Source organism: Cucurbita moschata, unplaced genomic scaffold (assembly GCF_002738365.1).
Source record: "Cucurbita moschata cultivar Rifu unplaced genomic scaffold, Cmos_1.0 Cmo_Scf00020, whole genome shotgun sequence".
Lineage (NCBI taxonomy): Eukaryota > Viridiplantae > Streptophyta > Magnoliopsida > Cucurbitales > Cucurbitaceae > Cucurbita > Cucurbita moschata.
In genome coordinates, this window is record NW_019268536.1 from 1,169,338 (window position 1) to 1,185,382 (window position 16,045).

Here is a 16,045-nt window from a genome sequence, read left to right on the forward strand (position 1 = left end):
TTTTTTTTTTTTTTTTTTTTTTTTTTTTTTTTTTTTTTTTTTTTTTTTTTTTTTTTTTTTTTTTTTTTTTTTTTTTTTTTTGAAGTGATTAGTCTATTCCTTGATGCTTATGGATTTTCCTTCCATTTCCATTCTCTTATCTAACCTAAGAAGTATATGGTAAATAAATCGTACACGATTATCTAATACTGCTAGTTATGTTTGTTTTCTGGTATCGTGTGTCGTTGTCTTCAAGAGAGAGAAATCCAATGTTTTTCAACATTGACCTAGAAGTTTTGGGTGTTTTTGATTCCTGGGAATCATTAGGGGCTCATGTGAATGACAACTTATCTCAAGTTTAAATAGATTCCCACATGCGTGAGATATCCAGACATGCTGAGATGTCTTCATATGCGGGTATCTCATTTCCACAACACTTGGTGGGGTTATGGGTGTCTATATTTTGCGCATAAACAAAAAGATATTGTTTGTTCTTTGTGCCCTTTAACCATTTTTCTAAGCGTATAGCATCCTTTTAAATTTTATTATTTTTAGTTAGTAGTTTATGTTTATTATTAACGTTCTGTCTGTTACAGATAAATATGAACTTTTTTTTTTCAGAATCAGAGTTCATATCCCTATCTTAATGCCATTTACACTTCTTTATTCTCAAGTTTTAGCTTAAAAATTAGTTTAAAGTTCATGAATCACGTGACATGCACTTCATGCACTTAATTATTACCATGATCGAAGCATGTTTAATCCGAGCTTAGACCATTATTCTTTTCACCGTCTCAGTTTTTATACCATTTTCATTTGCCAGAGTTGGTGAGCTAAGTTTGGGAACGGATTCCCTTTTTTTTTTTTGAAGTATAAAAAACTAACTCCTATTATTAGTCTACTAATATTCTTTCCAGCTGATTTGTAAAAGTATTAAAATTTGATGCTTATGGTAGTAGTATATGTTAGGAAACACAAACTTTCGATATTGTTCACTTTGAACATAAACTCTCATGACTTTGCTTTTGGTTACCCATAAGGTCTCTTGCCAATGGAGATGTATTTCTTACTTATAAACTCATGATTAACCCTTTAATTAGCCTAATATGGGACTCATTTCTCAACGATCCTCAACACTATACACTAGAATGCAACAGGATAAGAAAGGATTGGGACAATTACCAACCAATTATTGATCTTTTGTCAAACGAGAAAGCTAATGCCCTTGAATCAGAAAGAGAGAGGACTGCTCGGCAATATATTCTCAGTTGTTGATCATATCACTTCTATGGTCTAAGGTAAACTATCTGACACGGATGAAGTTGTTAGGCAATTGTTCTTGCTGTTTTAACACATAATTAACATCCTTTAACTTTCCAAGTTACAGGATTTCATAGCAATTCTTCATTGTAAGCCTATAAATCTAGCTGTTTAGTATGGTTATAAACTCTCTGAGCTCTGATAATGACATGGGTAGCACTTCTGACATGAATTTCATTCTTACTTTTTTTTTGTTTTTGATAGCATACTCAGAACCATTCCAAAAGTTACTGAAAGACCGACTCATAAAGGATGAATTTGTTCCATTCAGCTGACAAGTGAAGAAAATTTTCAAAAGCCAAAAGTTCTTTGATAGAATCATGGATGATATGGAGCAGTTCTTTGAGCAGTTCTTCGATAGAATCATGGATGATAAGAGACTGATATGTCACCAACTAAAAGTTGGGGAATAATTTGCTCAATTTACTTCATGAAACCAATCATGTGCCCAAATTGAATTCGATTGGACGATATGGATAACATTGTGAAAAATGCAAATGGAAGGATAGAGCTCTGAAAAAGGCCTTCACGAGAAGCCCATCCAAATCCCTATCTTCCTTCCTCACATATCTATGAAAATGATAGAAAGAGATATTTTGTACGGACTGAAATAGACCTCAATAGTGGTGTGGCAGTTGAATTTTGTGGCTCAAAATTCGAGTTGGATGAGATATTTTTTGTAACGGAAACAAAAGTAACCATAGTTTAATTCAAAATTACACCAAATATCTTTATAATTCCGAAATAAATTATGAAAATTGCCGATTCATCTATTAGAATCTTTTAAATCATGTGCGTTATCAATTTGAAGTCAATTTATGATCTTCAGAGATATTCGAGAGTAACCCTTTTATTATTATCTTTAATTCTACGTGTTCTTCAATCAAAGTCTTTATCATATCGAATCATCAACGTCTAATTCTAAGAGTCGTTAAATTGTCCAAAGCAAATGATTAACATTACGTGTCAAATCATGCTCGATATCATTAAACAAGAAACAAAATATAATAATTTCATCTAAAAAAAAGATTGTAAATGTCCAAGCTTCTCTCATTGTCTCTCAATTTGATGCCCTTGGAAAGTGGTGCACATAAATTAAAACTAAAAATGACAAACCAATCAGATCTGAGGCAGTTTGATGAGAGATAAGGTTCCATTCCCCATAAGAAAAAAAGAGAGCTTTTTAGGACTTAAAAAAGAAGTAATTAATATAAAACTTAAAATCTCACCATGATTAAAACCTTCAAATCATGGGGATTCATTTCCTACACAAACAAAATCATCATAACTCACAAAATAACATGGAGAGAGAGAGAGAGAGAAAGATGTATTATGCTTTATCTACACCAATTAACCAACCACCACCACTTGTCGGTGTCGGTGGCGGCCTCGACGACGGTTAAGAAGACACATTGCAAGCGGTGGCGGCGGTCGTAGTTGAGTTGGCCTTGTCTAAAATAGACCACATCACGTGCACGTCTTCATACCCACATGCCATCACCTCTCCTTGGAGATTCCTCACGTCTACTCGCTTCTCTTGTTCTACAAATTCAAATCATATCAGTTGAGCTATGTTCAAATTGGCAATAACAATAAATTCTAAAAGAAAAAGTATGAAGTGGGCTTGAAGCGGTTAGAAAACCCGAGAGCTCACCTGAATCGGAGGGAGACTTTTTGGGATCTCGAGGGTGCTGGTTGAAGATGGTGCAAGCCTTTCTAAAGGGAGAAATGATGGTTTTCTTCCAAGAAGCCATGGGAATATGAAGGTGTGAGAATGTGTTTGGCTGAAAGGCGTTGGAAGTGAAATGGCAAACAATTTATAAGCAAAGCGAGAGAGAGAGAGAGAGAGAAGAAGAAGAAGAGGAAGAAGGCAAGATCCGAAGGATGAGCAACACAACTTTTTATTCTTATCTCAAAAATCATTATTGTTCTTATTATTATTATTTTATAATATGAACATGAAAAAAAAATCAATTTTTTAAATTTTAAGCGTGTCAAATTGTATCAATTTTTACCTTTAATTCTAAAAAAAAAAAATAAAAAAAAATAGGGAGACGTGAACGAAATATTTTTTATAAGGGTGTGAGAAGCCATCCCTAGTAGACGCGTTTTAAAACCATGAGATTGAGAACGATATGTAATGGGCCAAAATGGACAATATTTGTTAGTGTACGTGTTACAAATGGTATCAAAGCTAGACACTGGGTGGTGAGCTAGTGTGAATGTTGGGCCTCTAAGGAGAGTGGATTGTGAGATCCCACTTCAGTTGGATAGGAGATTGATACGTTCTTTATAAGGGTCTGAAAATCTCTCCAGAATAGATACATTTTAAAACTGTGAGGTTGATGGAGATACATTGCAGGTCAAAACAGACAATATTTACTGATGGTAGGCTTGGATCGTTACAGATAGTATCAGAGGCGGGAGGTATGCTAGCAAGAACACTAGGCCTCCAAGGAGTGTGAATTATGAGATCCCACAACGGTTGGAGAGGAGAACGAAGCATGCGTTATAAATGTGTGAAAACCTCTACCCAGCAGACGTGGTTTAAAACCGTGAGACTGACGATAATACATAACGAGACAAAACAAACAATAATAACTAACGAATGGCTTGAACTGTTACAAACAAATTTGTGACTATTTGGAGACGTAATACACGTAAAATTAAAAGCTTAGAGATATATTAAACACAATTTTTTAAATTTAATGAACAAAATAAAGTCTAAATTAATAATATATATATATATATATATATATATAAATAATAATAATATAAGGTGTGGTCTCACACTGCAGCAAAGCACATGGCGCACGCTCCCTCACCGTCCTCTCCGACCTTACACGTGAAACCATTCCTTCACTTCTCACTTTCAAACCACTTTTTTCCATTTTTTATTTATTTATTTATTTATTTATTTCCTTTGATTTTACTTAAAAGTTTTTTATTTAATTATATATATATATATATATATATATAAATAAAACGTACAAATAATAATTAAAACAGTCTTTTTCTTTGCTTTTTACCTATTGTTCTTTCTCGTTTTCTTTTGTTTTCTTTTGGATATTTTAAAGTGGAAGAACATGAATAATGTGTATATGTGGGATTTTTTTTTTTTAAAGTGTAAAACTATGATCAATGATTTTGTTGGGGGAAGAGGACGGAGTGTTCGATAAATTAAACGTTTGGTCGAGAAATTTCAAGTTCTATCCTCTTGTTCGATGACCTATGTGTTCATCAGTTGAACTATGCTCAAATTGTTTAGTTATTTAATTACTTAATTTTATCCCGTTATTTACCTTTTCGTAACATGTTATACCATCATTTAATTAGTTTGTTAAGTGTGACACTCGAGTAAATGAGGGATACATGAATCGATTTAGGCCATGTCTAAACGAGAATAATCACGAAGATATAATAGTTAAAAAAAAAAAAATACTTAAAAGAATTAAAAGTTACTACTTGTACCAACAATCTGCACCTTTCATTTCAGTGGCTAAACTCAAAAAGACCTCCTAGAAGCAATTCACGACAAAGTAAAGACAAAACGTGTTAAAAGGACCCGTATTAGTTTGTGGAGGTAATCTTCACTTTTAGAGACAATTCAAGACAACTGGGTAAAATGGTCATGTCGCAAAAGGTGCTAGCAAATGCCGGAGCCATCAATATAATTGGTATTTATGAGAAAAAAAAAATGTAAATTTGAATAGAGTAATTTCTTTAAAATTTTAATTAATTCATGTGATTTTTTTATGGTATAAGTCAATAATTCATTAATTTACACAAGGTTTACATTAATGAAAATAGTACTCAATGATTGGTTAATCATTATTTATAATTAAATAATTAATGTGTTACTATCTATAATTTCCAAAGTCTACAAATTGTTGGTAAGCCAAAGTTTTGACCCATTATTTAGTTTTTTTTTTTTTTTGAAAATCTAGTACCATTTTTTAAATTTGACTAAGAATTCAAATAATTTTTTAAGAAAATAAAATAATTATAAATTTCAAAAATTAAAAATGAATAATCAAACGGGTCTGAACTATTTTCTTTAAAGTTTTTAGATCACGTATGATACAAATCATCCAAGTGTGGATCTAAAAGGATGAACGTTTCATCATATTTCTTAAGGTTCGAATATGCATGAATCACCGTAGATGATTCTCTTCTAATTAAAACTTTAAAGATTTTTAATACTTTTTGTAACTGTTGTATATCGCATCCAAGTTCTTGAGTTTACGAGTGAGTATCAATATGAACATAGCTCAACTGATACAGAATAAGTTTTGTCAATTAAAAGATCAGAAGTGGGATCCCTAGATTTGTTTGGATCCGTAGGTTTTTCGGTCCAATGAATTTTATTTATTCCTGCGATTTCAAATGTCTACTCGAATAGTTATTATAGCGGCCTAATGGGCACCAAATGTACCTTATGTCTACGTGGGTTAGGAGGTGGAGGGGTCCTTAGGACATAGTCCTTCAAGAAGTGGTTATTTTAGGACACAGTCCTTTAAGAAGCGATTATTTTAGGACATGGTCGTTTATGATAGGTGTCTTTGTTGCCTCTTTTTTTGTGCCTGCCCTTTTTTGTTTACTTCTTAGATCTTTTATCGATTGAATCTCTCGACCTTTAGGTTATGTCATTGTCAATAAACTTATTTGTTCGTAACTTAGTAGTAAGGTGGAAGATCCTTCTATCATAGCTGGCACTCCAAGGTTTCCAGCTTCAACGCTACCATAGAACCTCATTAATAGCCAAAAAAAACGTCACCTTAGACACTTTGTTTCAAACTGTTCATAATTGTGAGGCACTATATATCAACAACCTTTACAATGAGTAATTAATTGGATCAGTGCACAGGAAACAAAATGGTTTATATTATCGAGCCATATTCCTTGCCTCAAGTCTCTAAACAGGGATAGTCTTAACCAAGCTATTGTAGGTATGTGTTTGGAACAACGACCCTTATTTCTAATTTTCAAACTAAAGACAAACAACCAACACATTGCAAGAAAAAGGACTCGAAAACATTTACTCGTGCCCTAATAGAGAACTCACCTCATAACTTATTAAACGAACGTTCATTTAAGAGATGACCCATTTCGTTGGAGACATTTTATTCCCTGAAACAACTACCATTAAAATAGTTGAATCGTATCTCGATAAACTAAACATATATAAACCATTTCAGAACATGTCGAGAGTAAAAAAATCATACAATATAGCTATTACTTTCATCTGACATCGAAATTAAAAACTAATCGCATTAATGATAGTAATTATATTAAATAATTTCTCCCAAGATGGGAACATAATCCAAACACACACTTTAAAGAACAAGAAGAGAGACATTATTATTGATAATATTATAAGCAATAAGTCATAATCATTTGGTTAAATTCAATGTGTTGTGAAGTAAAAAGAGGGTTTAAATTATGGGTTAAGTGGTGGGGAAGTGGGAACACAAACATTAAGAATCTGACAAACACAAAGTTTTGTAGTTTTGAAGCTTTGAAAGCTTTGAAGATTGAAATTTGAACCACTTTTTTTCTTGTGCCCCACATGTATGTATATATATATATACATGTTCATATATGTTTATATATATATATATCTATATATATAGACTGCCTGCCATATGCATATTGCATAATGCATCTGCTGTTTCACATTCATGCACTCAATCCTTGTCCCCCACAACCTTTTGCCTTTGTCTTTATGATAAGAGCTTGAGCAATGAACATTGCCCCCACATACTCAATAACTCATATTCATCTCACTTTCTAACCTTATTAATTATTCACTATTTGTTTGAGAGGTAAGAAGTTTGAGTTTTTATTTTTTATTTTTTATTTTTACGTGTTGTTGAATTTGAAAGAAGAAGAAAAAGAAGACTAGTTAAGATCAGATATTTGATCGAGAGGTTAGAGGTTCGAGTTTTTCTACTTTTACATGTTGTTGAATTTGAAAGAAGAAGAAAAAAGTAGTTAAGATCAGATACTTGATCGAGAGGTTAGAGGTTTGAGTTTTCTGCTTTTACGTGCTGTTTGAATTTGAAAGAAGAAAAACAAACTAGCTAAGATTAGATATTTGATCGAGAGGTTAGAGGCTCGAGTTTCTCCACTTTCACGTGCTATTGAATTTGAATGAAGAAAAAGAACTAGCTACATCAGATATTTGATCGAGAGGTTAGATGTTTAAGTTTCTCCATTTTCACGTGCGGTTGAATTCGAAAGAAGAAAAAACTAGCTATGATCACACATTTCTTCACATTCACGTGTTGGGGCCAATGAACAAAACAAAACAAAAAACGAAAAATAATTTAGCAAGATGAACAAGAGGCATTCATCCGAAGACGAGACGAAGACGTAGGTATAATAATTGACCCCCTTTTTTTTGCATCAAAATCCGACATGTCAAAGAGGACCTACTTCCATTCTACCCAAAACCTAGCAGCATAACATGCCAAAGAATGAAGGAATTCTCAGAGTCGTTAACAAAACTAGTATGTTACTCGGGCTAGGACTATTCGAGTAGATCAGTAGTCGGGACCCGTTGTTGTTTCCTACCTAACGTAATTTTGAGGATAATTTTCAAAAGTTTTGGGTCCCTCCCTCTAAATTTAGGGCTAATCTAGAAACTGTAAGACAAAGGAAAAAAAGATTGGAATATATATTATATTATATGATATAAAGAAATATGAATGAATTTAAAAGTACAAAAATGAGTATACGGAATAATTTTTGGATAAATGTGAGAGAGGACATTGGCATTTGGAAGCAATAATATGAATTAATTTTGGTGTTCTATGGCCACACTTTGTACAAACATCATCATGTTCTCTTTCTCTATACTTTAGCTGTCATTTGGAATCTCACATATTAACACACCTTTTTTCCTTCAATTATTGTCCATACACTCTATTCTACTTCTAAATGCTACATTCTAGGAGATCAAGTCTCGGGAACGTTGGTCTGAATATGTTAGATGAGTACACGTTGTTTTTAGAGATCGTACGTTGCATATTTGAGTTTGTAGGTTGTTGTAGGTGAAATCAAGCCCACAACGCACGAAGATTGGAAGACTTAGCCTAATATGAGCTGAATCGTGGCCTAGAGTTCATTTTGGTCTGGTCTTACTGGTCAAGGTCGATTCAGTCCAATTGGATCAAATCCATTCTAGTTTGATTTAGCTAAATACGTGTGAGATCCCACATCAGTTGGAGCGTGGAACGAAGCCTTCCTTATAAGAGGGTGGAAACCTCTCCCTAATAAACATGTTTTAAAATTATAAGGTTGACAGTGATACGTAACGGACCAAAGCGAACAATATCTGCTAGCGGTGAGCTTTTACTGTTACAAATGGTATTAGAGTCAGACACTGGACAATGTGCCAACGAGCACATTGGGCCCCCAAAAGGGGGTGGGTTGTGAGATCCCACATCGGTTGGAGAGGGAAACGAAACATTTTTTATGAGGGTATGGAAACATTTTTCTAGTAGACGCGTTTTAAAACCTTGAAAGAAAACTCGGAAGGGAAAGCCTAAAGAAGACAATATCTACTGACGATGAGCTGGGGTTCTTATAGTATATCAGGGGCCGATTAAATATTCGAAGGACATCAATATCATGTTCGGAGGAAAAGAATCAAAACCACTCATTTTTTTTTCTCCTTTCCAAACCCTGCATGATGCCCAAACTATTAATTTATAATGTACATGCAATAGATGATGCAATAGTTTATAAAGTGAAATTACATCATACATATATATAGTTCCTTTTAGAGTTTTGGTAACTCGTTCGTTCAATCATTTGGACATTTGACGTCATGAAAATCGAATATTGTTCGACTATGTGAATTGGGTGATTGACCCATGTCTTTATTCCATCAATTCTTTCTCAACAACTTATTCGAGGAGGCTTCCAGGCTTGGCAGTTTGTACAATCGAGGAAAACAACAAAAATTTCTTTGAATTTGTATCAAGTGGTTATTATGGAGCAAACCGGTTTTTTTTAGTGTATGCGAGAGGATTGAATTTCAAAACTATATCAACAGTCACTAATTCCTAGCTCGGTCGAGAGTTTAGTCAATTGTTATATCTCAAACTATTAAGTTGTAGAACTTGAAAGTCAAGTAACTTTTGTTGGATTACTTTGTAGCACGAGCATAAATGTAACAGCCCAAGCTCGTCACTAACAGATATTATCTATCTTTGGATTTTTCCTTAAAGGGCTCTTCCTCAAGGTAGCCCAAGCCCACTACTAACCGATATTATCTTCTTTGGGCTTTCTCTTAAAGGGCTTCCACTTAAGGTTTAAGAACTTGTCTACTAGAAGACGTTTCCACACCCTTATAAAGAATGTTTCGTTTCCCTCTCCAACCGAGATCTCACAGTGAAGTCATATATGTTTCATTTCCCTTATAAAAAATGTTTCGTTCCCCACACCCTTTAACGCGTCTACTAGGAGAAGTTTTCCCTACGAATTTATGTTCCACTACGAGCTATCATGGGGCTTAGACCCTGATCTTTGTCTCAAGTCGATGAATCAAGAGGCATATATGTTGAGACAAAACCTATAATTCAGTCATCAGCAACGACTATCAAGAACAAAAATATGGCTCCAAATCTATCAAGAACACCTTCAAACCCTAAACATCAAGAACCAAAATAATTCCAAAATTAATATCCGAAACTAAATTGACTTAGTAATCGAGATATTGATCAAACCCACTTTAAAAAAATTCCAACTTTTATTGATCATAAGAACAAAAGATTACAAAATCGAGAGAAACAGAAAGATCGGCCAAAACCCAATTCAACTCAACCCAAACCAAACCAAACCAACCCATGAACATACCATCAGCTCAAAGAGAACGATATCAGTAAGGAAGAATGGAGCATAGATTCGGCCAAAGAAGAAGAACAGCTGTGATTCAAACCGCAAAAGTTTGTTGCTCAGAATCAGAAACACGAGACTCATAGAATCTAGCAATAAAATCAGAAGCTTTACGATCAATTCCAGGCTCAGCCACCCATCTTCCTCTACTATCTTGATCACTTGGCCACATCCTTCTTCTAATTTCAGCACTTTCATCCCAATAAGCTTCATCATTATCTCTTCCTCCCACCATTGGGAAGCAGCAGCTTTTCAATATGCTGCAAATTGAGAAGCATTTCAAGGACTTTGATCTTCCTCCCATATGATATTGTTCTAAAGATCTCTCCTTTTTTGTTTGATTATTTCCAAATACTGCCTTTTTTTTCTCTCTTGGTTTCTCTAAGCCTTCAATGGTAGAGAATATAATGGCTGCATGAGTTTATATAGAAAAGAAGAGGCTTTGCTTTTGGGACAGCTTGTTGAAGCTTTTGCTTTCTAACTTACTTTTTGGGTTATTTATATAAACTGATGTGAAACTCGGGATTATGGTCAAAGTGAGCATAACTCAACGGTAATTGACATGTAAATTTGAGGTTCAAATTTGTGAGATCTCGTATCGGTTGGAGAGGGGAAACGAAGCATTCAAAGGTGTGGAAACTTCCCTATAGCAAACGTGTTTTAAAACCGTGAGGCTGACAGTAGGATTGGGCTGTTACAATTAATACATAACGAGCCAAAGCGCCCAATATCTACTAACGGTGGGATTGGACTGTTACAATCAGTGAACGGGTGAGTATTTTATATTCAAACCGAAACCGAAATCAGAACCTAGAGTACATTGATGAGTATTTTATATTATAGATTAGCCAAGAAATGGACGGCCAGGATCCAATGACAAGACTGGTTAAGATAAGGGTTGCTGTCCTCTACTTTTTGATTCACCCGACTCTTTTCTTCCTCAACTTTTTTTTGTTCTTTGTATTCTCTTTTGCTCTTGACAGAGAGGATTCTGCCCTAACTCCTTGTTTAAATATTGCCTATGGAAACAGCTTGCTTATAAAAACCTAAATCTTCATGATCACTAATGTTAACTTGAACATTCGGCGCCCGATCTTCTTTTTTAATCGTTTTCGTTTAGCTTTCAAGTATTATTTTCCAAGTTTTTGACTATGGTACAAAGATTCTACAAATAAGCGTTTTTTTCGTCTATAAACCGTGTCACTTGTATGTTGTCAAAATCTGGACATAGTAACCGTAACAATCCAAGCTCACCGCTAGTCAGATACTGTTCTCTTTAGGTTTTCTCTTTCGGAATTTCCCTCAAAGTTTATAAAACGCATATGGTAGGGGAGGTTTTCACACCCTAAAAAATGTTTCGTTTCCTCTCCAACCGATGTGGAATCTCACAATTCACCCCTCTTCAGGGTCCAGCGTCCCCACTGACACTCGTTCCCCTCTCCAACCGATGTGGGATCTCACAGTCCACCCCTCTTCAGGGTCCAGCGTCCCCGCTGATACTCGTTCCCCTCTCCAATCGATGTGAGATCTCAAAGTCCACTCCTCTTCAAGGTCCAGCGTCCCCGCTAACACTCGTTCCCCTCTCCAACCGATGTGAGATCTCACAGTCCATCCCTCTTTAGGGTCCAACGTCTTCGCTGGCACTCGTTCTCCTCTCCAATCGATGTGGGATCTCACAGTAACACATCAGAGCTTCATATGACAACAAAGGTAAATTTTGTTCGGAACTGCCACATTGGCATCAATTGCCTTTCAAAAGGGCACCTTTTTTGCTTGGAAAGAACCTTTGGAAAGGAAAGGAGTGGTGGGTTTAGGGGTTGGGGGAGTTTCTTAGAGGCCTCCTCAATGCATTCAAGCTGTCTAACTTTTAGTAATCTAAAGGAAGCCCTCACTCTCTCTGGTTTGCATATTTTCCCCGTTACTTTATTTATTCCACCAATGAACTTCATAATAATAATAATTTGTCTTTGATTTTGAAGGAATCATCAATGATATTTATTATGTTTTTGATGATTTGGTTTTAGTTTAATATGAAAAAAGCTAGATATTGTCTATATATGCAAATCTCTTAGCAGCTTCTTGCATATATTACTTCAAATCTTCTCCTTAATACTTAAGTAAAGGTTTATAGATTCTTTTTCTTGTAACCCGACAAAAATAATGATTGGCAAATAGGTTATTTTTTCGAAGTAGCTACAATTTCATAGGCTGGTCTAGAATCATCTTTGTCAGAATAGGCCGCATTTTTCATACCGCTATTCAAATAGCTTTTTTGGCTATATTTTCGACTACTCCTCAGAATCGAATGACTATTCATTCATCTGTTTCTCACGTTTCTAAAAGTATTTCAAATTCTTATCTCTCAAAAGGGTTTCATAGTAAAGAAGAAGAAAAAAATGTAAAGAAAACCAGAGATTTTAAAGGCTAATTAGCTCTCCAAAGTGAAATTACAAAAGAGTACTGTATGAAATGAAGTGGGCATAGTAGATGGTATCACAATCTTGCAACCTTATTAATAATGGCTTTAGGGGCCTTTTGGGCATGTTTTGGGTCATTCGGGACAGAGGAAGTGCATAGAAGAGTTACCCTAGCGGTGGACACGATCACTTTAGTCTCTTTCAAATCCTTCCACAATTCTACATCCCATACCTACACATCATACAACCATTCTCGATCATGCTCGAACAACTTTAAACCGTTTATTGTACTACTGGCTACAAGATTACCAAGTTCTTAGTAATTCTTAGCAGCAGACTATCGATAAAATTTAAGTTAAATTATAAATTCAGTCACTGTAATTGTTCGTATATCTTATAAGGCGTCTAAACTAGTTCTTGGAATCGTAATTATGTATCTGATAAGTCTTATGTTCTTCCTTTAGCTAACTTTCGATTTTGTATGTGATGAATCCTCGATATATTATTTTGAAAAAGAATATAATATTAAAATGAATATTTTAAAAAAAATGCTATTTCTCCTGAAAATTGTAAGAAGGAAGAAAGGGAAAGAGGGATACCTGAATGGTTCTGCCGACGGTGACCGGCGTAGCTTCGGCGAGAACGACGGCGCCCATCTCAGCGCTCTTCAAGTGATTGATACTAAGATGGATTCCGACTACTTTCCGGTAGCCCGACGCCACATAAGCCCCCTTACTCGCCAAAGCCTCCGCAATCAACGCCGATACTCCGCCGTGCAACACTTTAAACGGCTTCATTTTCGAAATTCATTCGCGAATCAACACAAAATATATATAAATATCAAGAATAACACTGAACTGTGAAGTTTTCAAAGATTATTTAATTAAATAATGTAAGATAAAATTTTCAAAATTCGAGATGTAACCTAACAGTAATTAAAATCAACCTAAGAATTCTGGAGCAAATTTTTTAATAATTAAACAAAACAAAAAGAAAACAGACCAAGAAACTGAAATTAGGGCAATCGGAATGTGACTGAACGAACCTGGCAGCAGATCGGGGAAACGAGGATGCGGCCGCTCACTCTCTGAGCGGATTCGTGTTCCAACACGAATCCGACTGCCTGAAGCGGAGCATCCTGCATCGGTGGCCGCGGCGGCGGCGGCGGCGGCGGCAGCGGAGGATTCCTTGTAGACATTTTGGTCGCGAATCGGAATCGGATGGCTGGAGCCGAGACTCAGAGGCTCCGATCGGGTGAAAGAGACGGGGGGAAAAATGGAGAAGGGTGAAATTACGGGGGGAAAAATTAATATTTCACAGTAAATTATTTTTTAATATTCTACGAGAAATTATTGGAAAATACCAAATTTATCCTTTACATTTTTCAATAAATTTTAAAATTAATTTTTTATAGTAATAAAAATATTTTTTTATAAAATTAAAATTTTTGAAGCTTTTTATTAACATAATAAATTAAATAAAAAAAAGAATTGTGGAAAAAAAATGAAGCGGACATTTTATTTACTAAAATTAATTATAATTTTGGGTACATCTAAATAAAACTCCTGTTCATAAATATCGATGATTCGATTCATATATCTAAGTATTTAAATAATAGTAGTAATAATAATTACAATTTTGCAAACATCTTGAGGGCATTTGCGGCATTTTCAGCGTGTTTCGGGACAGGCAAATTGCAAAGAAGAGTAACTCGTGCGGTGGACACGACCACTTTTGTCTCTTTCAAATCCTTCCACAATTTCACATCCCATACCTGTTATCATACAAATCAAAATATTTAGCGTACGTTTTGAAAGCAGTTTTGATCGATAAATTTTACACGTTTAAAGAAGAGTTTAGTAAGTCTCGATGTGGGAAAGAAGATTGATTAGGAGGATAGTTTAGGAAGTATGGGAGTTAAAAAAAACGGAACGTGCAGTTTGAATTAGGCGACTCTTGTTGAAGTTGGTAGCTTTTTTCCGATTAAACTCGAGTTTACGAACTCCTCTCCCAAAAAATGGATCAGGTCGAGAATGGCTTTAAGAGAAACCACCCTTATGTTGAATATGAGTTCAAATCACTGGTAGGATTCGGTTAGATTCTTTTTTAGGTTTAAATAAGGTTGATTTTTAGAGAATCGAAAACCCGATTAAATATATATATAATATATATATATATATATATATATATATATATATAAAAGGGCTGACTATACACAAAATTAAAAGTTTATAAACATCACGATCTATACAGAATAATTAATCTTCAAGGTCAAAATAGTAATTTAATATTAGTTAAAATTAAAAAAATATTATATAATTTTTAAGTTTTTTTAATTTATTATTTTTTAGTTATAATTTTCCAAGTCAAGTAAAAAAGATAAGGAAAATTATACGTAAACGTCACAATCTGTCTTAATTCCTATTGGCTTTGAAAAAAATTTATTTAAATAAAAATAGTTTAATAATAATTGGAAAGCGATAAGGAAAGGAAGCATGCCTGGATGGTGCGGCCGACGGTGACCGGAGCGGCTTCAGCGAGAACGAGGTCGCCGAGGGCGGCGCTCTTCAAGTGATTGATACTGAGATGAATTCCGGCGACTCTCTGGTAGCCAGACGCCGTATGAGCGCCAATGCTCGCCAGAGACTCAGCGATCAACGCCGATACTCCGCCGTGCAGAACTTTGAACGGCTTCAATTACAAAATTGATCGACAAATCCAAATCAAATCGGAAGAACATAAAATTAAATCGGAATTTAATCGGAAGAAAATCGAATTGAAACCTGGCAGCAGATTGAGGAGACGAGGAGACGGCCGGCCACTCTCTGAGGAGAGACGTGGTCAATTTCGAATCCGAAGGCGTGAAGCGTAACGTCGAGAACTGGCGGCGTAGACGGCGGAGGAGGATCTGTAGACGACATTTCGGTAGTGAATCGGAATCGGAATCGGAAAAACAGAGGAAGAAATCTTGGATTCCGGCCGGCGATGGCGGAGGAACTAAAAATGATAATGGAATGGGTTTGGTGGATTTGGAGCGATTATAAAAGTCAAGAATCCATGGTCCACAACGGCGGTTGGTCGATGAATTTTCATTTCATTTTAAAACTATTTAATTTAGAGATATATTCAAAATTATAAATTAATTTATTAATATATTTGTTTTTAAGTTGACATTATATAAATTTTTATTGACTATTGTGGATAAATATATAGAATTAAGAATAAAACTTGCATTTCTTATTTAAATTTACGGTTAATTAGATGAAATAAAAATATTAAAACAAATTTAAGGATTGAAATTATTATTTTTAAATTATTATTATGTTTGGTTGACGTGGAAAATATTAAAACAAAAGTATTTTATTTTCTCTCTCTTCTCCACTCACATTATGACTAGACTTTTACTTTTTAATAATAATAATAAT

The 16,045-nt window shown here is 34.7% G+C and overlaps 2 protein-coding genes and 1 pseudogene across 2 annotated transcripts; 1 reads left to right on the forward strand and 2 right to left on the reverse strand.

Annotated features, from left to right (window-relative positions):
* The window catches only part of LOC111457611, a 6,602-nt pseudogene extending 5,106 nt beyond the window's left edge, over positions 1 to 1,496 (forward strand).
* An 11,050-nt stretch (positions 1,497 to 12,546) lies between these two features.
* Positions 12,547 to 13,954, reverse strand: LOC111457608 (1,4-dihydroxy-2-naphthoyl-CoA thioesterase 1-like). Its single transcript, XM_023099911.1, has 3 exons — positions 13,666 to 13,954; positions 13,220 to 13,411; positions 12,547 to 12,852 (listed from the first exon to the last, which is right to left on the reverse strand). The coding sequence occupies exons 1-3, from the start codon at positions 13,816 to 13,818 to the stop codon at positions 12,697 to 12,699; spliced, it is 501 nt and encodes a 166-aa protein (XP_022955679.1). The 5' UTR covers positions 13,819 to 13,954; the 3' UTR covers positions 12,547 to 12,696.
* A 242-nt stretch (positions 13,955 to 14,196) lies between these two features.
* LOC111457609 (1,4-dihydroxy-2-naphthoyl-CoA thioesterase 1-like) lies at positions 14,197 to 15,672 on the reverse strand. Its single transcript, XM_023099912.1, has 3 exons — positions 15,404 to 15,672; positions 15,120 to 15,311; positions 14,197 to 14,394 (listed from the first exon to the last, which is right to left on the reverse strand). Exons 1-3 carry the CDS (start codon positions 15,539 to 15,541, stop codon positions 14,251 to 14,253), a joined length of 474 nt encoding a protein of 157 aa, XP_022955680.1. The 5' UTR covers positions 15,542 to 15,672; the 3' UTR covers positions 14,197 to 14,250.
* Positions 15,673 to 16,045: the final 373 nt, after the last annotated feature.